The sequence below is a fragment of the Lissotriton helveticus genome, chromosome 9 (genome assembly GCF_964261635.1).
Source record: "Lissotriton helveticus chromosome 9, aLisHel1.1, whole genome shotgun sequence".
Lineage (NCBI taxonomy): Eukaryota > Metazoa > Chordata > Amphibia > Caudata > Salamandridae > Lissotriton > Lissotriton helveticus.
Window position 1 is genome coordinate 123,951,366 of NC_136070.1, and position 22,014 is coordinate 123,973,379.

At 39.7% G+C, this 22,014-nt stretch overlaps 1 protein-coding gene across 6 annotated transcripts in view; it reads right to left on the reverse strand.

Annotated features, from left to right (window-relative positions):
• Window positions 1-22,014, reverse strand: part of SMOC1 (SPARC related modular calcium binding 1) — a 651,789-nt gene that overhangs the window by 336,667 nt on the left and 293,108 nt on the right. For 3 of the 6 annotated variants that reach the window (XM_078659597.1, XM_078659599.1, XM_078659601.1), the window contains exon 6: window positions 3,212-3,301. In XM_078659597.1, coding sequence (XP_078515723.1) covers window positions 3,212-3,301 — 90 coding nt within the window. The remainder of the gene's footprint in view (window positions 1-3,211; window positions 3,302-22,014) is intronic. The other 3 variants (XM_078659602.1, XM_078659600.1, XM_078659598.1) reach the window with 1 other exon arrangement.

The following is a 22,014-nucleotide window of genomic DNA, read 5'->3' on the forward strand; positions in this document are numbered from 1 at the left end:
GGTTAGTTGTGTAGTAGGAGAATCTCCTGATGCCCAAAAGATTCCGACCATTGTTCCATGCTGAGTATATACCCCTCAGGGTTTTAAATCGTACTTTTTTGTAGTAGCAATTGTAGGTTAATCGCCAGAGGTGTTCTTTGGCTTCATTACCTAAGATTAATCCCTGTGGTGTTGGGATCGCACCCTCGTGTTCTACGAGATTGCTTGGATAAGTAATATTTTGCTATACTGCATTATCGTGGCTTACCAATATACTTTGAAATTCGGTAGTGCGAGGCCACCTCTTTCTTTTGGGAGTGTAATGTATTTGAGTGCCCTACGCGTTTTTTTGTAATTCCATATAAACTGAGAGAATAGGGTATCTATGTCCTTGAATATTTGTGAGGTAAAATCTAAACAAATGGTCCTAAAGAAATATAAAAATTAGGGGCGATATACCATTTTTATGACGTTGCATCGTCCCACTAAGGTCAGATGGAGATTATGAATTCTCCAGAGGTTTTTACTTGTTTGGTTTATGAGAAGTTCCAGGTTAGTTTTGACCAAATTGTGTAGGTCTGATGTTATGTTCACTCCAAGATACATGGCGTTCGTAACTACCCGGTCATCCTGGTATGTGATCTTGTTATTAACAACTATCTGGGTTTTTCCCTGGTTAAGTTTGTATCCTGAGACCTCCCCAAATTGTTTGGCATCTTTTTCCATTGCTTTCACTGCTAAGCTGGGATCTCCTGTAACTATTGTTATGTCGTCCGCATAAGCTAGCGTCTTAGTGTTGCCATTAATAGTTTTGATTGGAGGTATCGCCCGGTTGGATTCCAGTCTGATAATGAAGGGATTAATGAAAACCGCGAACATTAACGGAGAGCATTTGTCCCTCTGGTAACTCTAATGGCCCGGACATCTCTCCGTTTATTGCGACTACCGCTTCTGGATTTGTGTATAGCATACGGGTGGCCTTAATGAATCTGTCACTGATAGCGCATTTCGACATTGCAGTCCCCAGATACTGCCAGGAGACCCTATCGAAAGTCTTCTCGGCATCTAAAAGTATCAGGGCCATAGGGTCTCCTGCCACTTCCGTGATGTCGAAGAGTGTAATGACCCTCTGGATATGATCAGTAGTCGATCGACCCGGGATGAAGCCGTGTTGGCGTGGAGAAGTAATTTTATGTATATGTTGTGCAAGTCTGGTTGCCAGCAATTTCGAGTATATTTTAGAATCGCAATTAATTAGGCTGATAGGGCAATAGGATCCAAGTTGTGCGGGGTCTTTGTTTTTTTTCGGGAACACTACAATTTTTGCCCTGGCCCAAGAACCTGGTGGCTGCCCCCCCGTGAAGATATGCGTTATTAAAGTTGTTAAGATCCCCTTCAGTGGTTTATGGAATTTAGCATAAAATTCGACGGGGATCCCGTCCAGCCCTGCTGCTTTCCCAAGGGGTAGGCTATTAGTTGATAACAACATTTCGACCCATTCTGGAGTTTTTGCCAAGCTATCTTGGTCTTCCACAGATAGTCAGGGACTAATAGACTGTTCTAAATACCCTTCAATTTTACTTTGATTTTTATCAGTTTGCGTGTACAGACCCTGATAGTAATCTTGAAATGGCTTTCGTATCCCTATTTGATTTTGTATTCTCTCCCCTTATTCCTCCCTAAGGGGAGCATGACTGGTGTTACAATGTCAACCAATCTGTGCTGTAGTTTTTGAGAGATTGGGGTCTAAGGGATGTTCGGTCTGGTTATGACGGGGTTACATTTTGGAGAGGTCTAGACAGTTGGTAAGGTGTTTTTTGTGATTTGGCCCTAACTTTAGGGCTGCCTAATGAATTTGCTTGAAACCTGGCTGACCATTAGCATGTTTAGCTTACTCTTGGTTGTTTTACATTTATGAAGATTCATTAACTGGGACACATTTAAAAGTGGTTCAATAAGTGTTCATTTGTTAATAATTATGGTATGATTTGAAGAATCCACAAAACATCTGGTAGAAATTTTGTAAATGTATTTTTCTGTGGGTACGGCAAGTTTCATGCAGATCCATCGGGGGAGGATACAGTTAACAGTGAGGGCAGAAACAATTTCAAGTGCTAATAATGTTGGTGCTCTTTAATGAATCTGCATTAAATTGCATTAATATGTATTAAATCTGCACTTAAAATGGTGTCATAAATAAGCACTTTCCCTTATTCCTCCCACAGTAATCTTTGCTCTCTGCTATAGGAATAACGCCTGAATGGAATTATGGTGTGGTATGGTTTGGTGTACATCCGTTCAGTAGTTTTAAAGACATTAGCAACCTTTACTTTGGCGCACCCAGATTCAATACATGCTGCTGCCCAATCAGAGGATTTTATTCTAGTCCACCACTGCAGATCCCAACTAGCTACTTACTAAGAATGCTTCTTTACATCTCACAATGACATTCAGATATGGGGATGATAGTAAGATAGTCCTTCCCACCACTACTCTCTCAAACCATACCTGCTCAGGACCATCAACTTTAAAGACAACCCAGGCAACCCAGTGCAGTAACCAGCTAAGTAGACTATAATCATTAGATAGACCATAAAGGGTCCTGAAGAGCTGCCCAAATCAGTTTACTGAAAAGCATAAACTGTGCATCTGTTTCTCACACTGCTAAGTGCTGTGTCCTATAGCACAATAACCGCACCTCGGTGGTCCTCTCGCATGTCATGGATAAATGTCCTACTAGGGATAATAAAAAAGACAATACCCAACTAGACTCCCTACAAGGTGTACCTTGCTGCCCATGTAGGGAAGCACTTCAGTGCCCCACAATGGGGAATATACAATATATTAGCCCAGAAACAACAAAGTGAACAAAAACACCTCCAAGTGCTGACAATGGCACATCAGAAAACACTGCTATTCTATGGAGACTAAGTGTAATGTAACAGTCGGCTCAGAGATGCCCAGAAGCAGTGTCTCAACCAAGTGAGGTGGCAATGGGCCCACCAATTTCATGCAATGCTACACGCCCTGAGAAGCAGAAAATGCCAAAGTTATATGACTCAAAACTATGGGGATGGGTGCAAACATACATCCTTATTCCACCTGCTGCCTTTCCAACATGGCTCTGTTGTCGTTTGATGGCCATTTCTACAGTGTCAGCAGTTTACTTTTTGCCACACATTATAATACTAACTTTAGAAAGCTGGTTGGAATATGAACAAAACGTGCTTACCGTCTCCATCGAAAATGGGTGGCGTCTCCATTGTTGGCGTTGACTTCAAACCGTCATCTGAATTGAGGGTTAAAAAGAACCGAAAAGAAACTACCATTATTTAGGTAAATGCTATCTACTCTACGGAACTGTTGAATGGTTGGGATTTGTGCATGGCCCGGCCAAGAACAAATTTAAAGAAAAGTGGGAGATGAAAAGACAAAAACAAGCGCACAATGATATAAGACAAATGTACAAGCAGGTAGGCACAATATGTAGATATAACCTTGATAACATTTAACATCTGATGGTTGAAAGCAGATAACAATGATATATATAATTTTGTTTTTAATTATTATTTTAGGACCTTTTAGGTCAATTAAATTCAAATTCAGCTTTATTCGGTGCAAGTAAAAACCACCATAAAAGCATATTATTCGGGCAAAACATTCCTACAATACATCATAAATAAGGTTATTACGAATGACAATTTATACAAAATAACAAATCTGAATACTAATAAATGAGCAATACATAAAATACACAATACTATTATAAGATAACCACAAGGATTGAAGGCAAAGCGAATTTTACGCTACCAGCTTTATAAAAGAAAAAAATTATTCATTCTGATTATACACAAAAACTGACCAGTGACCAGTCAGTCCAAAATTAAGTATGAGACTACATAAATTACAGGACATGTGAGACCAGTGAAGTTACACCCTTCATATGTTTATGAAAAGGAGGAAATCTACACCCCACCATGAGGCAGAGTCCTAGAATTGGAGTGTTAAGCCCATATTCTGAGATCTTGGCATGTTAATGAGCTTAAACCCCCTTGGACACCGGAAGACCTGCAAGACCTGTCCTGGCATGGTGTTTAGGCCCTTATGAATGTCAAGGGAAACATGCCCTACCCAGTGACTCTTCATAAGTAACCGATTATTCACACTCTTGCATTAGAATATAAATACAATTAAATATGCTTTTTATCACACCCTGCAGCCTTAATAGAATTCATCATCAGCAAAGTATATTATCTGATGTCATCGTTTTTACATCAATGCCTTATGTTAGATTGTTCCTTTTAGGCAAGACTGTACGTCGATCTAGACCAATACTGGTCTGCATTCTTGGTCCAGTATGTTTCAGGTAAACATTTTGCATAGTTTTCTGTATTCTTCAACGAACATGATGCACTTCGCTAATTTCTGAAGGTGAAATCGCACAGAAGAGATTGGAAAAGCAGCAGTACATACTTAGTACCTAAAGCCTCTGAGACATTACATTTCTCATTTTATGAACTCCAAGCATAACGTATGTAACCACATTAAAAACTACATATGGGTTATATACTCCTGCACTTCAGATGGGTCTCTTACATTTTCAAGCAGAAAAGTGCACTTGCTGTTTCGGGCTTTGTAGTTGCATACGTTATAACCCATCAGGGGCGGCCTTAGGCATGTGCAAGCTGTGCACCTGCACAGGGCCACCAAACCCCAGGGGCCTCCACCCCAATATATATCCTTAATATAATAATCCTCTGAGGATGGAAACATATTTGCGTGGCGGCCCCTGGCAGGATTTGGCGGCCTCCGGCTCTGTTCCACTTCCAAACACCCTGACCCCCCCCCTCTTCACTGGCCTCTACGCTCCGCCCTGCCCGGACCCCCTCTTCCGGGCCCCCTACCTACGCTCCCTCCCCAGGGCCGCCATGAGCCTAGAGCCGCCTCTGCACCCATCCAACAACCTTATTTTGTATTTTTTAACTATGTTTTTGTAAAATCTTCATTTTGCACCCGCATTTCTGGGTCTTCGTGCATTCAATACTGGTTCACAACACATGGAATATAATATGTATTACGGAATATTTTTTCAAGGACATTTGTGAATAAATCAGAGAATATATATTTTTTTAATCACACTATCTTAGTGATGATCTTCCATTCCATTTTAATATTAAAATTGTTTTCCTTTATATTTTTCCTTTTTTATCCTTATGACCTCTTGGTATATTATCGCTTTTGTGTGTTTGAGCAAGAGTGTGTGTGAATTATTCGTGGTATTGAGATTTATGTGGTAGGATTTGGATACAGGAGTCCAAGCGCGAACTAGCTCCTGTTTTCGGGTTCTGCCCAGTTCCCTTTAATTGAAGGGCCACTCTCAAGATTTTTTCCTACAAGTAGCAAAGATCCCATCAGAAAAATTGCATGTGGCACATGAACAGCAATACCAAAAACAATACTGCAGTTAAGAAATAAATGTTTCACAAAACAATTTAGTAGAGAGAAACAAAACTTTTAGGGTCCGATTTAGAGTTTAGCGGATAGGGTACTCCGTCACAAAGGTGATAGATTATCTTGTCCATAAAACTCTTGATTTAATTGTAAGTCAGGCAAACCATCAACTTTCTGGCGGCAGTGCCCCCATTGGGTGCTGGCTGTCAGATTAAGGGCATTAGTGAAACCACCCTATTTTGGTATGATGTCTTGTTTTTCTGTCTGTCCTCGACTGAGAAAACATAGCAGTGTTGAATAGAAAGATAAAAATAATGTCCCCACTCCTAGGAAAAAGCTCCCTGGGTGAGTGGTGGAGGGGGTCATTAGTTATTTGTATTTCAGAAACAAATTTCCACTATGGGATTTTGTTTTTGAAAAACAAAAAGGTTTGTGAAGTGACAGTGGCTGTCTATCAAGCTTTTGGTACCTTCAGAGGAACTGTTCTGATAGCGGTTCCTCAGAAGATACTGAGATCACCACTGGGCTGGCAGTGATCTCGGTCCAGGAGGGTGACAGATTTAATGTGCTCGGCCACCCTGACGGACAGAGTACATACCACCAGTTGGTAAATTAGGCACTGGGGGCCCGATTCACAGAACTAACTTAAGACAAAAACCTAAACTTACTACCATTTAGGTATTCACAGAAGGCACTTACTCATTTTGGTATTCACAGAAGGCACTTACTCATTTCGGTATTCACAGAAGTTAGGAGTCCTAACTTTAGGACTCCTGAATGCCTTCTGTGAATACCAAAAGTCTTAAAGTTAGGATTTTTCTCAGTTTAGGAGTAGTAAAGTTAGGACTCCTAAATGCCTTCTGTGAATACTGAAAGTCTTAAAGTTAGGATTTTTCTCAGTTTAGGAGAACTTTAGGACTCCTAAACTGAGAAAAATCCTAACTTTAAGACTTTCGGTAGTCACAGAAGGTCTTTAGGAGTCCTAAAGTTAGGAGTCCTAACTTTACTACTCCTAAACTGAGAAAAATCCTAACTCTAAGACTTTCGGTATTCACAGAAGGCATTTAGGAGTCCTAAAGTTAGGACTCCTAACTTCTGTGCATACCGAAATCAGTAGGTGCCTTCTGTGAATTCCAAAATGGTAGCAAGTTTAGGATTTTGTCTTAAGTTAGTTCTGTGAATCGGGCCCTTTGTTTTTTTAGTTTGTTTTACTGTTCTGTATCATTGTTACAAATTTGTTTTATAACATTACATAATCATATGGAGTGTGGTACCACATTGCCTCACATCCCAGCACTCAATTTGCCCCACTGCATCATTGTAAATGTAGTGCATGGTAACACGTCAGTAGCAGTCTTTAATATTGAACCCTTGTTGGTGCAGCTTGTGCTGTGTAACTCTAGATGTTTTTCTGGATTCCTGCATCAGTAGAGAGCACGAAGTCGTTTTGGGGGTGCTGGAAATGCTGCCCAAAGTCTTTTCAGGTTTCTGTTCCACTCACAGGGCGTAGGTGCATCAATAAAAGCTTGTGAGCTGAGTAGCTTAGAGGACCCTTTTCAAACAGAAGGAGGGTGGGGGCACACTGAGATACACAGCACTGGCTGCACCAACAAGGGTGAAAAACTAAAGACTGAAGTAAGTGTTATCATGCACTGCATTTACCATGATGCATTGGGCCAAATTGAGTCCTGAGATGTGAGGCAGTGTGCTCCCCCCCTTTTTTTGTTTGGAAATACTTAATATCATGTTGCATTCTGCATCTTAACCTTCTGATACATCTGTTACATTATGTTACTAGACCTTTTAGACAATCTGTTTTTGCAAAAATTACTGTGTCTTGCTTGATGTTAGGCAACAAGAAGAGCAACTGCCATGTAACAAACATAACAGAGACAACTCAGCACATTTTGTTATATGCATGCGTATGTGAGTGACTAAGCCCTTGGAAGTAGGTGCATGTCTTTCCCAACCTGCCTGCTTGATGCTTTTTTGTAACTGTTACAAAGCTGAGTGCTTGTCAAGGGATATGGATCTGTGAGGAATCGTTTAGTTCATTCAGGACTAGTCAAGTAGACGTTATTACTAATGATGAGGCTTTGAATGTAGGGATGTCATTGCCACTCTCGACACCGACCATGGGACTTTGGTGGGGATCAGCCCTATCTCCATTGTTAGATATTTCCATCAATTATTGCCCATTAGCTGGCCTTCTAGTTCCATTAATATGTAACAGGACTGGACTAATGAGCCCTCCCTGAGTCCCCTTCTCCTTTCTATGTGCAGTACTGTGCTTTCCAGGCCTGTCCATTTCACCACCTCTCTCCTCCATTTGGCAATATTATGCACTTTAGGCATTTTCAAGTGATAGTTATAACAGCAATGCAACTATAAATTTACTGTTAACTTTCTATTTTGAGGGACAGGACTTTAGGACTAAACAACAGGTTTCTTCCTGTCACGTCCGTCAGTATTTCTAAGACTTCTTCCAAATACTGTGTGCTTGTCACATATATCCATGATGTGATAAAAACCTGCTACCATATCTCCACACCAGGAAAAGCTGCTTTTCGTAAAGATAATATATTGCTTACCTGATTCAGTGTGAGGTATGTCCTATGTAAGATGTTAAATAGCAGGTACTTGAATCTGGCATTTCTAGAGACCTTCAATGTGTAGTTAAGAATCAAAGACCAGTCTGCATCTTCAAAGTTATAACCAACGTTTCTGGACTATTTCACTTTCAGGACAGTCCAATCAAGCTTGTTTAGAGCCACTTGAGACTTGTGTCACTGCTCTCCTTGTGGATCCTGGTGTGAGCAATGAGTGTAAAATTCCATGTTTGGGAGTCTCTGCTCCTCTCGTGCCCCACAACCTGCTTACCCCCTGACAAAAGTATCATACATCAGGAACTGCACCTAGTGTATACAATCATTCTGAGTTAGTTCAATAAAGCGCTTTAGGAGATCTTCCCTGTAAAGGTCTCCCACAGTTAATAATCTTGCAGAAGTCCAATCATGTGTCTGAGAACTATTTTGCATTCCATTTTAGTTGCACATCTATACAAAGAGCTCATAATCTGGAACTCCAAATTCACCTTGGATGTGCAGAGCTGAGGCTTATGCAGTGCCTTGATATGCCTTTCTGTGCTCCAGATGAAGTAAAGCAAAATAGCATATATTTACTTAAATATCTTTAGTGGAAGCCAGACCAGTAGGTTCGTAAAAAGGTACAGGTGTCTCAGTAAGATCACCATCTTATATAATGTTGTCCTACCCATAACTGAGAGTGGCAGCGACCTCCAAAACAAGGCTAAACCTTTGATGTACATCAACGTTCTACTAAAATTACCTTCAACAACATCTGATCAGATCTATGTATCTCTACATACAGCACAAGTTATGTGGCTCTCCCTACTTCTGTATCGGATCAATTGGGAACATACAGCACAATCTGTGTCTGTGTAGTACACAAAGAAATACACTTTAAATTATTGTTTAAGGGAAAAGATGGTAATTTATTCTGTGTGACATTAAATAAGTATATGATAGTCAGTCTGCTGATGACAATAAACAGTGCAATTTGTAGTGCATATGTTACAAGTGTACACACATATCATAAATGCAGAAGAAAGATGTTCTCCTGAAGTTATGTGATGAAATAAGTTGCAGAAAATCAGTAGATTTCCGAAGAGCAACCTATACAGGTGACACATTTTTCGTCACTATTACTTTTTCATGGCTGTATAAGAACAAGTATCATACATAACTGAGAGGTACAAGTGAGTCTGATATAATAGGAAATAGATATCTGTTACCTTGTTGCACTTTAAGAGTCGTGCAACTACCAGAGAGCACAAAGAAGAGAGAAGTGGGTGTGTTGCTGCACATAGGGTTCTTTAGTAGGTCCATTGTGGTGCTCATGCGAACACAGTGTAAGTAAATTGGAGAAGAATGAATGAGACTTTTATACCATGAAATAACATTTATCAGTGCATCTTGTTTAAAGCATGGCAATTAAAAATGGGAACCATATTCACTGTGTTATAGTGGACCGGGTGAACATAAAAGCATATGGTTATAACGGCAGACAATGAGGACAATTCTTAAGAATAAGGAGAAACTGCACAGAGTTTGAGAAGTTCAAGAAACATAACTGCTTGACACAGAGACATTACCCTAAGACACTAACTGAAAGAGCAGCCAAGAGGGCTAGACACATTTAGGGGTGGGCAGAATTTGCATGGGCGCACTACTCAAAGCTCTGCGAAACAGTAAAAAATCTCCGTGAGCACGCAAAAGTTCAGCGAACCCGCGGAATTGCTTGTTCGGCCCGTTAAAGATGTTTTTTTCCTGTTCGCGAACGTGGTTTGCGTGCTCGGGGAGAAATATCTTGCGAACACGCATTTTGAAAGCGCGAACAAGCAAAAAATTCTGCGAAGCCACAGATCGCTGAATTTTGTCAGTTACGCGTTCTCCGGGGAACGCAAAATTACCCAAATTCCGTGAGTGGAACAGAATTTACTGCCCAGGCCAAGACACATTAACAGGGATTCACTCCTAGAGGTACTACCCAAACGAACCTCCAACAGACGTGTGTGTGGGCACCTTTAGTAATCTGAGTAAGCTGCCAGCAAGAACTGGCACATCTTGAATATATGTGACACACACCTCGAAAAGCCAATATTTGCCCTGAAACGGAGCAGGAACATTAAGAAACCATTGGTCCATATGAGACCTCAGGTGACTCAGAGAGCTAACCAGGAGACTATATGCACACTACCTCGCATTAAGGGACATTTCTCATTTAGATCATGCTCTGTTTGTCACGTTACGCAAACACAGACTCAGATTGGTCTGGGACTTAAAACTACTCTACGATCACACGAATTGCAACACCAATGAGGTGATATACCTATTCACCTATACCTGCAAACTCCAATATGTAGGGATGGCTATTTCCAAAATAATGATTTGGATGGTGGAACATCGCAGTTCTGTGAGGTGTAAGAAGTCCAATACCAAAAGGACCAGACACTATCTGACGTCACAACACACTGATGATGATATTAAATAGACTGTCATTGAGAAATCCCACAAAACCACACACATGGGCAGCCTGGATGCTTTTCATTTCCAGAACGAATAGAGCTGGAGTCCGTCTAGCACCCATTTTATTGTGGCATTAGATTTGGAAAAGGGACACTGTAATTCTGAATCAGAGTATCATTAGGGATTGTCAGAAATTGGATCTTGCACACAAATGTTAAATGCTCATTGAGGTCACTGGGCTTATAGCAGCTATATGAGAACCCACAAAGTTGCTTGCGAATATCAAAGTTGAGGATTAAGGACATGTTCTTATCAAAGGTGGGGAGAGAGAATGGAGGCTAACTGTACGAAGCCCACTCTGAGGTCATGTTAATGACTCCTCCTATTACACAGGATTTGTATTCTTACCTAGCCATGGTATCGAACCTCCAGCATCGTTTCATCTTAATGAGGTTCCGATTAAATTACATTCTGCTGATGTTGGGCTATCAGAGAGGTTTCCACTTTGCAGGAGATTTACCATTATGTCCTTGTGATAGGTTGTCACAGCAAACAATTTTAATTATCATATTCTTTTGTAGATTTTATCATGTACACAGAAACAAATTCAGCGTATATATCATTTTAGACAATGCCGGGTAGTTGTGTATTTTATTTAGCAGTTAACAGATAATTTTGTAAGTTATTCCCTGGCATCATTTTTATAGTCCTCCGTGAAGGGCAGGAGATTACAACCTGACATATAAAACTGTGCTGGTTTATGAATTAGTGTCATAATGATTTTTACTGTGGCAGAGTAATGTTATCCGAGCTGTATTTTTCATGAAGGATGGTTTTAATTTTAGATATGTTTTAGCTTTGTTTTTATTTGTATTAACAGTATTATATATATATATATATATATATATATATATATATATATATATATATATATATATATAATATGTACTTTATATGCTATAGAAATGATAGAGAAATAAAGATTCTTTGATTTTATTATACTTGAATATTGAATAGTGTTGGATTTTTAGACTCAAAAGTCATTCACAAGGATTAAATGATGATATCCCGTGGACTGCACTAAAATGACCTAATTTGGCCCCAAAAACATCATAATCAACATCATTTGTCTAGGTTTACTGTGAACATAAGGGTTATGAGGGCTATTGGTACAATATCCCCTTGTTCCAAGTGCTCTCCATTTTTTATTGGTTGGGCGCTCGCTCAGTAGGACTTCATATCCCAGAATGCCCTTTATTGAGACTTCTTTTATGTTTGAATAAACCCGCAATGTACACAGTCATTTTTACCTTGTCACAACACTTGAATCAATATCATTTCCTTTATCCACAGTCTTATGTATGTCTTTCTGTACATAATCGACATGCTTTAGGCATGATCTTCCCATAGCAGACACTAAAACTACATTACCCATAATCTCCAGTGTCCCACACGTATCTCTGGCCATATGGAGCTATCACTCCTCCTTGCGCACCAACGCGGATCCTTAAATGCACCATACCCGTTCGTGTTTTACTGCTCTTGCCGGGCACACCATGTGAGATTTTTCAGCTACAGGCCTTGACACATGTCATTTCTTTTCCTTCTTTGTCCTCTATCACCCTGCCGCTCTGACTTGGCTTTAACTTGAGAATGTATCATGTGACAAAAAGGCAGTGCATAGAACAAACCGATAACAAGCGTTGTATGTTTACGCTTATTTGATTGTGTAGCGAAATCTCTAGACGTATAATTTGTACGTTTTGCTAACGCAACTATTAATCATTGATGATACTTTTTCTTTGTTTTGTTGCCCACTATATGTACCATCGCGATCTAGTTGGCCTATCTAAGGCTTGATATTGAGCTGAATATCCCATTAGATAGTGTAAGATCCCTTCCTCTCTTATATACTCCACCACCACTGGTACTCACACTGGTGCTGGGCACTTTCACCCCTGTTTGTTCACATTGACTGGAATTAGGCTTAATGTTGGTCTATGTATGTGTTTGAATGTTTTAATGTTGTCCTACTTTTGTTTCCTTACAAGGTGGTACTACAATGTACCCTCACAAACAGGAGATTGTGGGTCAACTTCTGTATCAGTTGGCTTACCACCACTATCCCATATTAGTTTGTATATGTTTGTTTTCTCCGCACATCAAAGAGTGACTGTAATTACTGGTCTTGACGAATGCCCCTGAACCCTTAATCGGGTCAAATATAGCGCAGAAACATGTTGATTGGATAGGGGTATATTATTTTCAAACTCCCCCTCACTTGTGTTATCTCTATACATTGGAGACACCAGAATAAAAATTATATTCAGCCTACCATGAGATAGTTTTAACCCACTACACATTTAATATATAGCACTCTGCCTCTCGCCCATAGCTGGCTTTCATCTAAAAGGAAAACACTTCAGCTCCTCTACTTTGGACGGTTGTAGCGCGCACAAGATAATCCTGTTCCTGGCGTGAGGTGGGAGCCCAATGATAAAGCATACCACCTTCGGGTGGGTGAGGGTTCTTGTCCTAAAAAAATGAATTTTTCACATATGCATAGACATTCTCCTATCTTCTCTTTGACTAGGCGTACATTTTTGTGTTTTATTTTATTTTTATTTATTTATTTAATTGTTTTTTAGAGTGCAAACTTGACCCGTGAGGGTATCAGAGCGCTTTACACAGTTACACGGTAAACAAAGCAAAACAGTCTCAAGTACAGAAATACACAAAGTTTGGGGAGGGGTAGGGTAGCAGAGGAGCATAGAGATAAAGGGGGCACAAATTAATGGATACGGTTATGATGGGATCAGTAAAAACAGAACAGAAGCCCCACAATTACTTATCAGGATGAGTTGGTAATCTGCGGAAGAAGCAATAGTTATGGATTCGACAGACACATTGTGGTAGATGCGAGCATGCCATTAGCCTAGGAATTTACCCATGTGGAAAGTTTTGGTCTCCTTCTTGAAGCGTGATAAAGAAGGGGTTTTTCGGATGTCAGGCGGGAGAGAGTTCCATATTGTTGGTGCTGCTCCGGAGAATGCCCTATTGTAGGTTCTTTTTTTCTGAAAGCGGGCAGGTTGAAGCAGGAGGTTTCTATTGGACCGGGAGTTCCTAGTTCCTCCAGACATCACCAGTTTCTGTGCCAGATAGGCAGGGGTGTTTGTGTAGAGGGCCTTGTGAGTAATGCATGCAATTTTTAGCTGTATTCTAGCCTCCATAGGGAGCCAGTTTAGTGCTTTCATATGTGGAGAGATGTGGTCAAATTTTCTAGTGTCTGTGAGTAATCTCGCGGCCGCATTGAGGCAGGCTTTTAGAGGAGCCAGAGAAATTTTGGGTAAACCCGTGAGGGTGGAACACCCATATTCCAGTCTCAAGATGACCAGTGCTTGGACTGCCATTTTTAAGCCTGGAGCATCGATGAAGGGTTTCAGCTTCCACAGGTACCTCAGGTGGAATCTTGCTAATTTAGCCATTGAGTTAATGTGGTCACGCATGTTCAAGTTACTGTCGAGGAGTATGCCAAGGATTTGGCAGAGTCCACAATGGTCGGCGGGCAGTTTAAGGCTGTGATGGCTTTGATCCATGTCTCGATCTCCGGGTTGGCTTTTGAGGGGGAGATCAGGAAAAATTCAGTTTTCTTTGCATTAAGTTTCAGTTGGTTAGCGGGTAGCCATTGGACAGTTAGTTTCAGGGTCTCGTTCAGGGTGATGATCTCCTCAAGTGATGTAATATTGATGTATATTTGGGTGTCGGCCGCGTGCATGTGGTAGGAGATGTTGGCGGTACAAAGAACTTCAGTGAGTGGCTCTAAGTAAAGATTAAAGAGGGTGGGTGATAAGGTTGAACATTGGGGGACTCCAACTGTGACTGGGGTGGGAGCTGAGACGGTTGCCGTTAATGAGGAATCTCTGAGATCGGTTGTGGAGGAAGGACCTAAACCATTCTAGGACAACGCCATCAAGCCCCATCCTGAGATTAAGACGTTTGAGTAGCTTTTCATGGTTGACCGTATCAAAGGCGGAGGATAGATCAAGGAGTATTAGAAGGCAGGTTTTGCCTTGGTCAAGGGCTTGGAGGGCATCATCCACGATGGGGAGCATAGTAGTTTCTGTGCTGTGCCCCGGTCTGAAACCAGATTGAAAATGATCCAGTAGGTGGAAGTTATTGATGTGCTGAGTTAGTTGCTGTTGGACACACTTCTCTAACACTTTAGCTAACAGAGGGATATTGGAGATAGCGCTGAAATTGTCAGGGAGGAGAGGTCCAGTGATGGCTTTTTTAAGATAGGAAGGACTTGGCCGGCTTTCAAGGGGTCCGGGATCGAGCCCTGCTGAAGTGAGGGCTTGATTATTGTAGTCCGGCAGGGAATAATGGCTTGGGTGGCAGCTGCGAGGCAGTTAGATGGTAGAGAGTCATTGAAGTGGTTATTGGGGTTCAAAGTAGAGAGAATTTTGGAGATGGAGTCTTCGTCATAGTATTCGAAGTCGGTCCAGAGAGCTTGGTTTTTAGGTGAGGCCTGTGAGGGTAGTGCAGAAAAGGGGGGGAGGTCAGGAAGGGGTTGAGAGTAAGCAGCGGTATTGAGTTACATTTCTAGTGCCATGGTTTTATCAGTAAAGAAAGAGGAGAATTCCTCAGAGGATATTAGAGAATTAGGGGATTCTTTCTGAGATTTAGCCAGTTTATTAGATTGGTGTTTGACCAGTTCAAAGAGCTTGCGGGGTCTGTTCTTGGCATTCCCCAATTCTTTCAGCTTGTCCTAGGAATCTCCTCTCCAGGTTGAGGGAATCAGAGAACCAGGGGTTTCTGTCTTTGATTTGTGGCCAGGCATTATATATATATATATATATATTAACATAATCAATAGTTTTTTAATAATTAGAAAACCAGGTATTATTTTGAAGTCTGAGAGCAGAAAGTTGAAAAAGTTGGATAAATTGACGTTCAGTAGAAGTTGTTATTTCTCCCGGATGAAGACGAGAACAGACAATTTTGTAAACGGTATAATGCAAAAGATCTACCTACAAGGCAGGTAATCTTGGTAGTAAGTGTAAAGGAGATCATGGTAGGCAGAGGGCATGGATGGTCTGCAGTCATCAAGATGTTGGGCACCTGGTCCTTTTGGTCTACTCACCAGTTGCCAAACAGTTACTTTGCAGTTTACACATATCTTATGTCACCACTAACTGCACATGAGTAGATTTTGACACCTGAGCTCTCTTCACATTTAGGCAAATTTGGCATTCCTATGTCGAGCCACTGTTTATCTATTCAGATGCCTGGAGGTTCCCTTCCACCAGATGAACTCGTATTCAGTATGACACTTTTCCTTGTCCTTACTTAGAAGTCTAGTCCAGACCGCTGGTTCTGGAGTGGAGTCAGACTTGTTTGAAAATGAGCTGATATAGCTTTCAAGGGCAAAGCCAAACCCAAAAATGGTACGCAAGCTGTGAGGGTACATCACAACTAGCGTAAAAGGCAAAGTCCCACCACAAACTGCCTTTGAATTCTTTTAATTTGCCTAATGATTCTTGCATTCAACATTGCTTTGTTTGGTGTTTTCATTACAGAGACAATTTATTCAAGACATGAAGGCTGTATTCTGTAAACCTAATTTGTTCTGGTGTCTATCACTTTTTGGATCTACTAAAGTAAGACTTTTCGTGTCATTATGGCATTATCTTTCACTCGAAAGGCTCCTTTCCTTGAATGCATAAAAGGGTACAACCACAACATTGCAATAACTATGAATTACAACTAACAACTTAAATTCCACGACGACTCATTTGGTCTACCAGAGAATACGCATTGGAAAGAGACATGGGTTTGTGGCTCCACCACAAAACATAGGCTTATGAGACGAAAAACAGAAGTAACACTTACATTCCAAAAATAAATTTGGAAATTGAAAATGTCAGTAACATGTGAGGCCACGGATTTGAAAAGATACGCAACAGGCACAACTCAACTTAGAATTCAAAAGTAAACAGATTACACGAAATGATGCTAAACACAGTCGATTTTCAAACTGCTCTCCAAGAGCAAAAAAAGGCAAACACTTTACATATTTATGTTTAATCGTTTTTATGAGATATTTGCGAGGAAGACTTTGAGAAAAAGGTTTAGCAACATGATGGAATAATTTGGACAAAGTCAACAAGGAACATGAAGAGAAATAAAAACACTGTCTATTGTCGAAGGAGTGTGAGTGATATACAGAAACATAAAAACAACCACCTTTAATGCATCATGAACAGGCATTGGAAAAATAATAGGTCTGCCGCTGACTGCCAGCCTTTAGGCTTCGTAGTGCCTTTTTTCATTTTTTCATGGTTTTATCAAACCTTTTTGTTGGGAGTGCTGACTAGCCATCGCCTATATAAAATAATAAGAACATTGATCAAATCAAGAATAGTGTTAGTCTCGAAGAGGGCACTTTACCACAATTGCCCTGCCACTAAAGGGAACTACTTTGTGTGAGGATGAGTTCCTTGTAAAAGAGCAATATGCCGTCACTCACAGGGCCGTTATCCTATGGCTGGAGAGGCTCACTAACTGACTCATGCTGTGTGCTGTAGTGAGTGGAAGACAAAGGTGAATGACATGCCAACAGACCAATGGATGAAGAGGGCTGTCTGAAAGCCCCAGTAAGTAAGTAAACCAAATGGTCGTGGCTAGCACCAGACCTAAAAGTGACAGAGAACATCCTTAGATTCGAAAAGGCTTGAGGAAGAAGAAGAAAAACACTATTTAAAAATTAGATAGGACAACGGGATAAAAGCAGCAAGACAATAACTGAGGGAATACTATTTTAGTCAGAGAAGGTCATAACAGTTTAAAAAGATTAGTGTTTAAGACCAGACAAAAGATAAGAATAGATTGTCTAGTGAAATACTAATGGAGCCAGCCAGAGAATTTCATAGCCAAGGAACTGAAGTAAAAAAAAACTCAGACTGAAAATAATCACTAATTGAAACATAGGAATGTCAAAGTAAAAGAGTTCTTTACATGTAGTTGCATATCTTCTGCTTCCTAATAGTTTATCTAATTGACTGAGCACTGAAAGGTGTAAATCACAATGTAAAATTAATGCAGAAATGCAATAAAGCCCATAAAAAGCTCATAAAACAGGGGTTACATTGTTTCATTTACACCTGTACATGATTGAGCGACTGGCAGGATAGACGTCAGCAGAAAAAGTGACACGTTGCTAAGTCGAGACAAGATGGCGTTTCCACACCCACCTTCAAAGGAACCAGGATGGAGCAGAAGTATGCAAATCAGTAGGGGAAATGATAAAACTCAACAAAGTCAAAAAACGATGTCCCACGCATCATCAATAGTCTCTTTTCACATCACTCTTTATTGCGCTGGCGGTCATCTTCTGCAGGACTCATCCTTAGTTTGCTAGTCTAGGGCTAGTGTTAATGACCACCTGTTGATTAACCACTGACTTTTTCCAAATCCTGAAGCTATTTAGACATGTAAACAATAGGCATTTGTAACCCATCAAATGATGCTTCATATTCTAACATCAAAATGGAGAAAGGCGGACTCAGTAATTTATAATTGCAACTAAAGGCATTCCTGTTAAAGACCGGTCCTTGTAGCAGGAACACTAACCACTAATACACCATCACCTGGCCTCCACTGCCCTTGCTTATTTCCTTTCCTTTTTGGACCCTGGCTGCCTTTGAAATGCATGGGCTTATGGATTGAGGGGTAAAGAGTTTCCTCAGCAGACTTAAAGAGTCCTAATGGGTTGTTGTAAATGATCTACGCCTGCCTGTCATTTAATAGATGAGTTTACTTTACACTGATTTTACTCCTGTTTGTCTAACTTTAAAAAATAGTACTTTTGTGCAGCACAATCTGAATTTTAACATGAATTCACTGACCATGGCTTTTCTATTCTATCTAAATTGACACAAATTTATACACATAAGGTGGCTTATTCATATATAATGGAGAATGTAAAGTGGTACTCCTTTAGTCCTCCTTTATGTAGTCTTACCTAGTATGTGTACTTTACCTTCATGAATTAGCCCCAGAACATCTAAAATTGGAATACAATGGGAATATTCATATATAATTAGTTTAAATAGAATGAACTGTGCCCTCTTTGAAATTGTATTAATATGTAGGTTGAAGGTGATAACGCATTTTATTAAAATGTAAAATGAATTTAGTTAAAAAGATGAATGCGATGTTAACGTGCAAAATAATTTTGAACTGGCACGACAGTAAAATGCGAAAGGTCTCAAAATGTTAAAGCAAGCTTCATTATTTTAGCAGCAAAACTGAATGAGCTGAGATGTGCACAAAATGCTTTACAGTTGCCCTTACTATGACTTTTTTGTTAAAGCTTCACACCACTTTGCCTTGAAGAATTTACTAAATTAATAATAACGTTTTTGAAATGTTTTGTTAGAAACACTTTATCATTAAATATAAAGACTTCATAATATTTCACACATTAAATACAATACATGAATAGAGAATGTTAATAGTTTAACCTATTTCTTTTCCGATTTATAATGAAGAAATGTGATGCTGGGTAATATTCACTCCTGCAAATGTTTCGCATAAGTCTATTTTTTAGCCTAAAATACAATTGTTTTCATTAGTAGGTTAGAAAATGCTCATATCCATGGAATACGAGTTCTAAGAATCGAAAGATCTCGACAGCCCATTGGCCGGAAGGAAGGTGAAGAAGATACAGAACAATCTGCAAAATTGCTTTCAGCTACCATCAGTCCCACTCCATGCCATTTCTTATGCAGTTTTATTCGACTCTTTCTAGACCCCACTACCTAGACAAGTGGTTCCCAACCTGTGGTCCAGGGACACCTGGAAATCCAGAACGCCTCCACAGGGGGTCCAGGATTACTTCGAAAATTAAATAATATTAACAGATTAATAAATTGTATATAAATAAAGAAGCTAAATGTACAACTGAACATTTTAAAAAGTGCTGTAAATGTGAAGGAATTTGATTCTCGCGGCTACAAATTAAATTAGTATCCTCAGATTGATATGTGGGAGCAGTGCAGGTGCATCAAACAGAATATAGTTTGGATGATGAGGGGCCTCAATTGAATTTAGAAAAACACCAAGCTTTTTATTAAAAATTTAAAAAAAAGTTTTTTAATTTGTGTTTGCGAATTAAATAAAATGTGTCATAATTTCTGTATTTGTTTGAATGCTTATCCTGCATTTTTTGTGTATTGTTTTGTAGTTCAAATAATCGCCAATGCTTAGGCCGGGTTCCCCGTCTTTTAGTATTGACTCAGTGGGAGGTCCCCGGGTTCCAGTAATGATTAAGTGGGGATCCACAGAAGTCAAAAGGGTAAGACCCACTGACCTACACGCTTTCTGCTTTTGTCCTCACTAGCCTGCATTGAAGTTGAATGCTAACGGCTTAATGCTGATGGCTGAATGCTGATTTGCAACCTTATCTGACCTGTTTGCTGATTGCAGTTGCTACTGCTGCTGCATGTTTATATTGCTTTTGTGACCCTCTCTATATGGGACGTTCAGCTGATACAGATTGATTAAATTTGAACTTCATGCTCACTCTTGAGCCTAATGGGTTCTTGCTAACACACATTCTTCGCTCCATTCTTTAGAATAGGGATTGCGTTCCTTTATTAAATGCGCTGAATTGTTTATTTGAGAACTTGTTCTAACCAATACTTTTACAATCAATTTTGTAATTTGATTGATGCCTTTGTGACTAATTAAATAAAAAGAGAAAAAAATCTTACTAAACCTCTTACTGAAAATAAAACCCTTAAAATCTAGTTAAAAACTCTCTTCATTGAGAACTTAGAAGTGGTATTATGATGGTTGAGTTTGTGATGTATAGCTCCTGGCCTTCTTATACACAACAGCAAACGTCTGACACAGAGAAGCGAGATGAAACTCATAGGAGTAAGAGAGTGGGGATTTACCCTGTTTTGATTTGAGACTGGTATGGTAAACAGATTTATTTAAATTGATTAAATTGAATCCCGCTCCAGCAAAAACTGGTAACGGAGTGACGGTTAGGGTCTTGAGAAGAGGAGATGTACATAATTGTCCGTATTAAAGTAATGCCCAAGTTCCAAAGCCCAATGCCAAGAACTTGAGGATTGACAAGGTGTGATTTTCGAAGGCAGTTGCTGTTTTGAAAATTTGAGTAATAATAGTGTGATTCTGTGTGTGATTATTGTGTTATTGAAAAGTATGAGAATTAAAGGTTTTTGATGAATTTACATGTTTATAGTTTTGTTAAGAAGTTGAAGAGTTATCAGGTTCGCCGTAACCTAAGATGCTGGGATAGACAGATATTGAGATAAGTGTAGAAGACACTTAATAAGAGATTTAAAATTGTGTAAGACACTTAATGGTTTTTGGTTTTCTTGTCTGCAAAAGGTTTGTGATGTAGGGTGCTAGGTACTGTTGATTACACAAATTGAGATAGGCACAAATAATAAACTGTTGTGATTGTACTAATACTGATTGATGTTGGTAGAACCTGATTGCACAAAAGGGTGAAGCTAAAGATCTTCAAGAATAGAAATTGTTGCAGGATTGGAGAAGAATATTTGATGTTTATGAACAGAATCAAAACACTGGACTGAACTGCATTTGTTTGAACTGATTATTGCAAAAATCATGAAATCCCTAAAAGAATTTAAACATTTTGTGAGAGATGATGTTAAAATTCCAGTATGGAAAGGTGAAGAGGTGCCTCCTGCGGGTACACCTGTACATTACCTGGCAAATGAATTGAGATTACAGACATGTTTATGACTTCGCCAATGGTGCAAGATTACTGAGAAAGAGTATTCATTGAGTTTTCCTAAGTAGGGTACTTTTCAGTTTAGGATTATTGAAAAATTGTAGGACAGGCTATACAAAATGAATCCACCTCATAGACCCAAACAATACGAAGCTTTGAATATGTGGGAGAAAGAAGCTCGAGATAAAGAAAGGAAGAAATACCAGAATAAGACTAAAAGGTCACTGTGTAATTATGCAGACACTCAATGGTATAAAGAAGCACAGCAGAGATGGAGGAAAGCAATAGTTGAGGGAACTAGACTGTGTCCAGCTTATGCCACTGAAACATCTGAGAAATCGAAAAAGACCAAGACACAAGAAAAGGGGAAAGGGAAATAAAGGTAGAGACCAAAAGTGAATGAGGAAATTATATTTTGGTAGAAATATTAGCCGCGCATCCTCCACCTTATGTGAACACTATCACTAGCACTAACAATGATGTAACTACACATGTTACAGTGGCTACTGCTCTTGTTGAATCGAGTACAGTACAGACTAAAAGACCATCGCAGCGATTACCTTCTTGAAAGACAAGATACCTCCAAAAGATCCTGATTGGGTGAAAATTAAGAGAACTTCACAAGAACCAAAGACGTTGGTGCATGATTACTATGTTTCAACAACACAGTTGGAGAGAATATCCCGATGATAGTGATATGGGATTCCTTGTATCAGAGTTTGTTATTGGATTACGACCAGA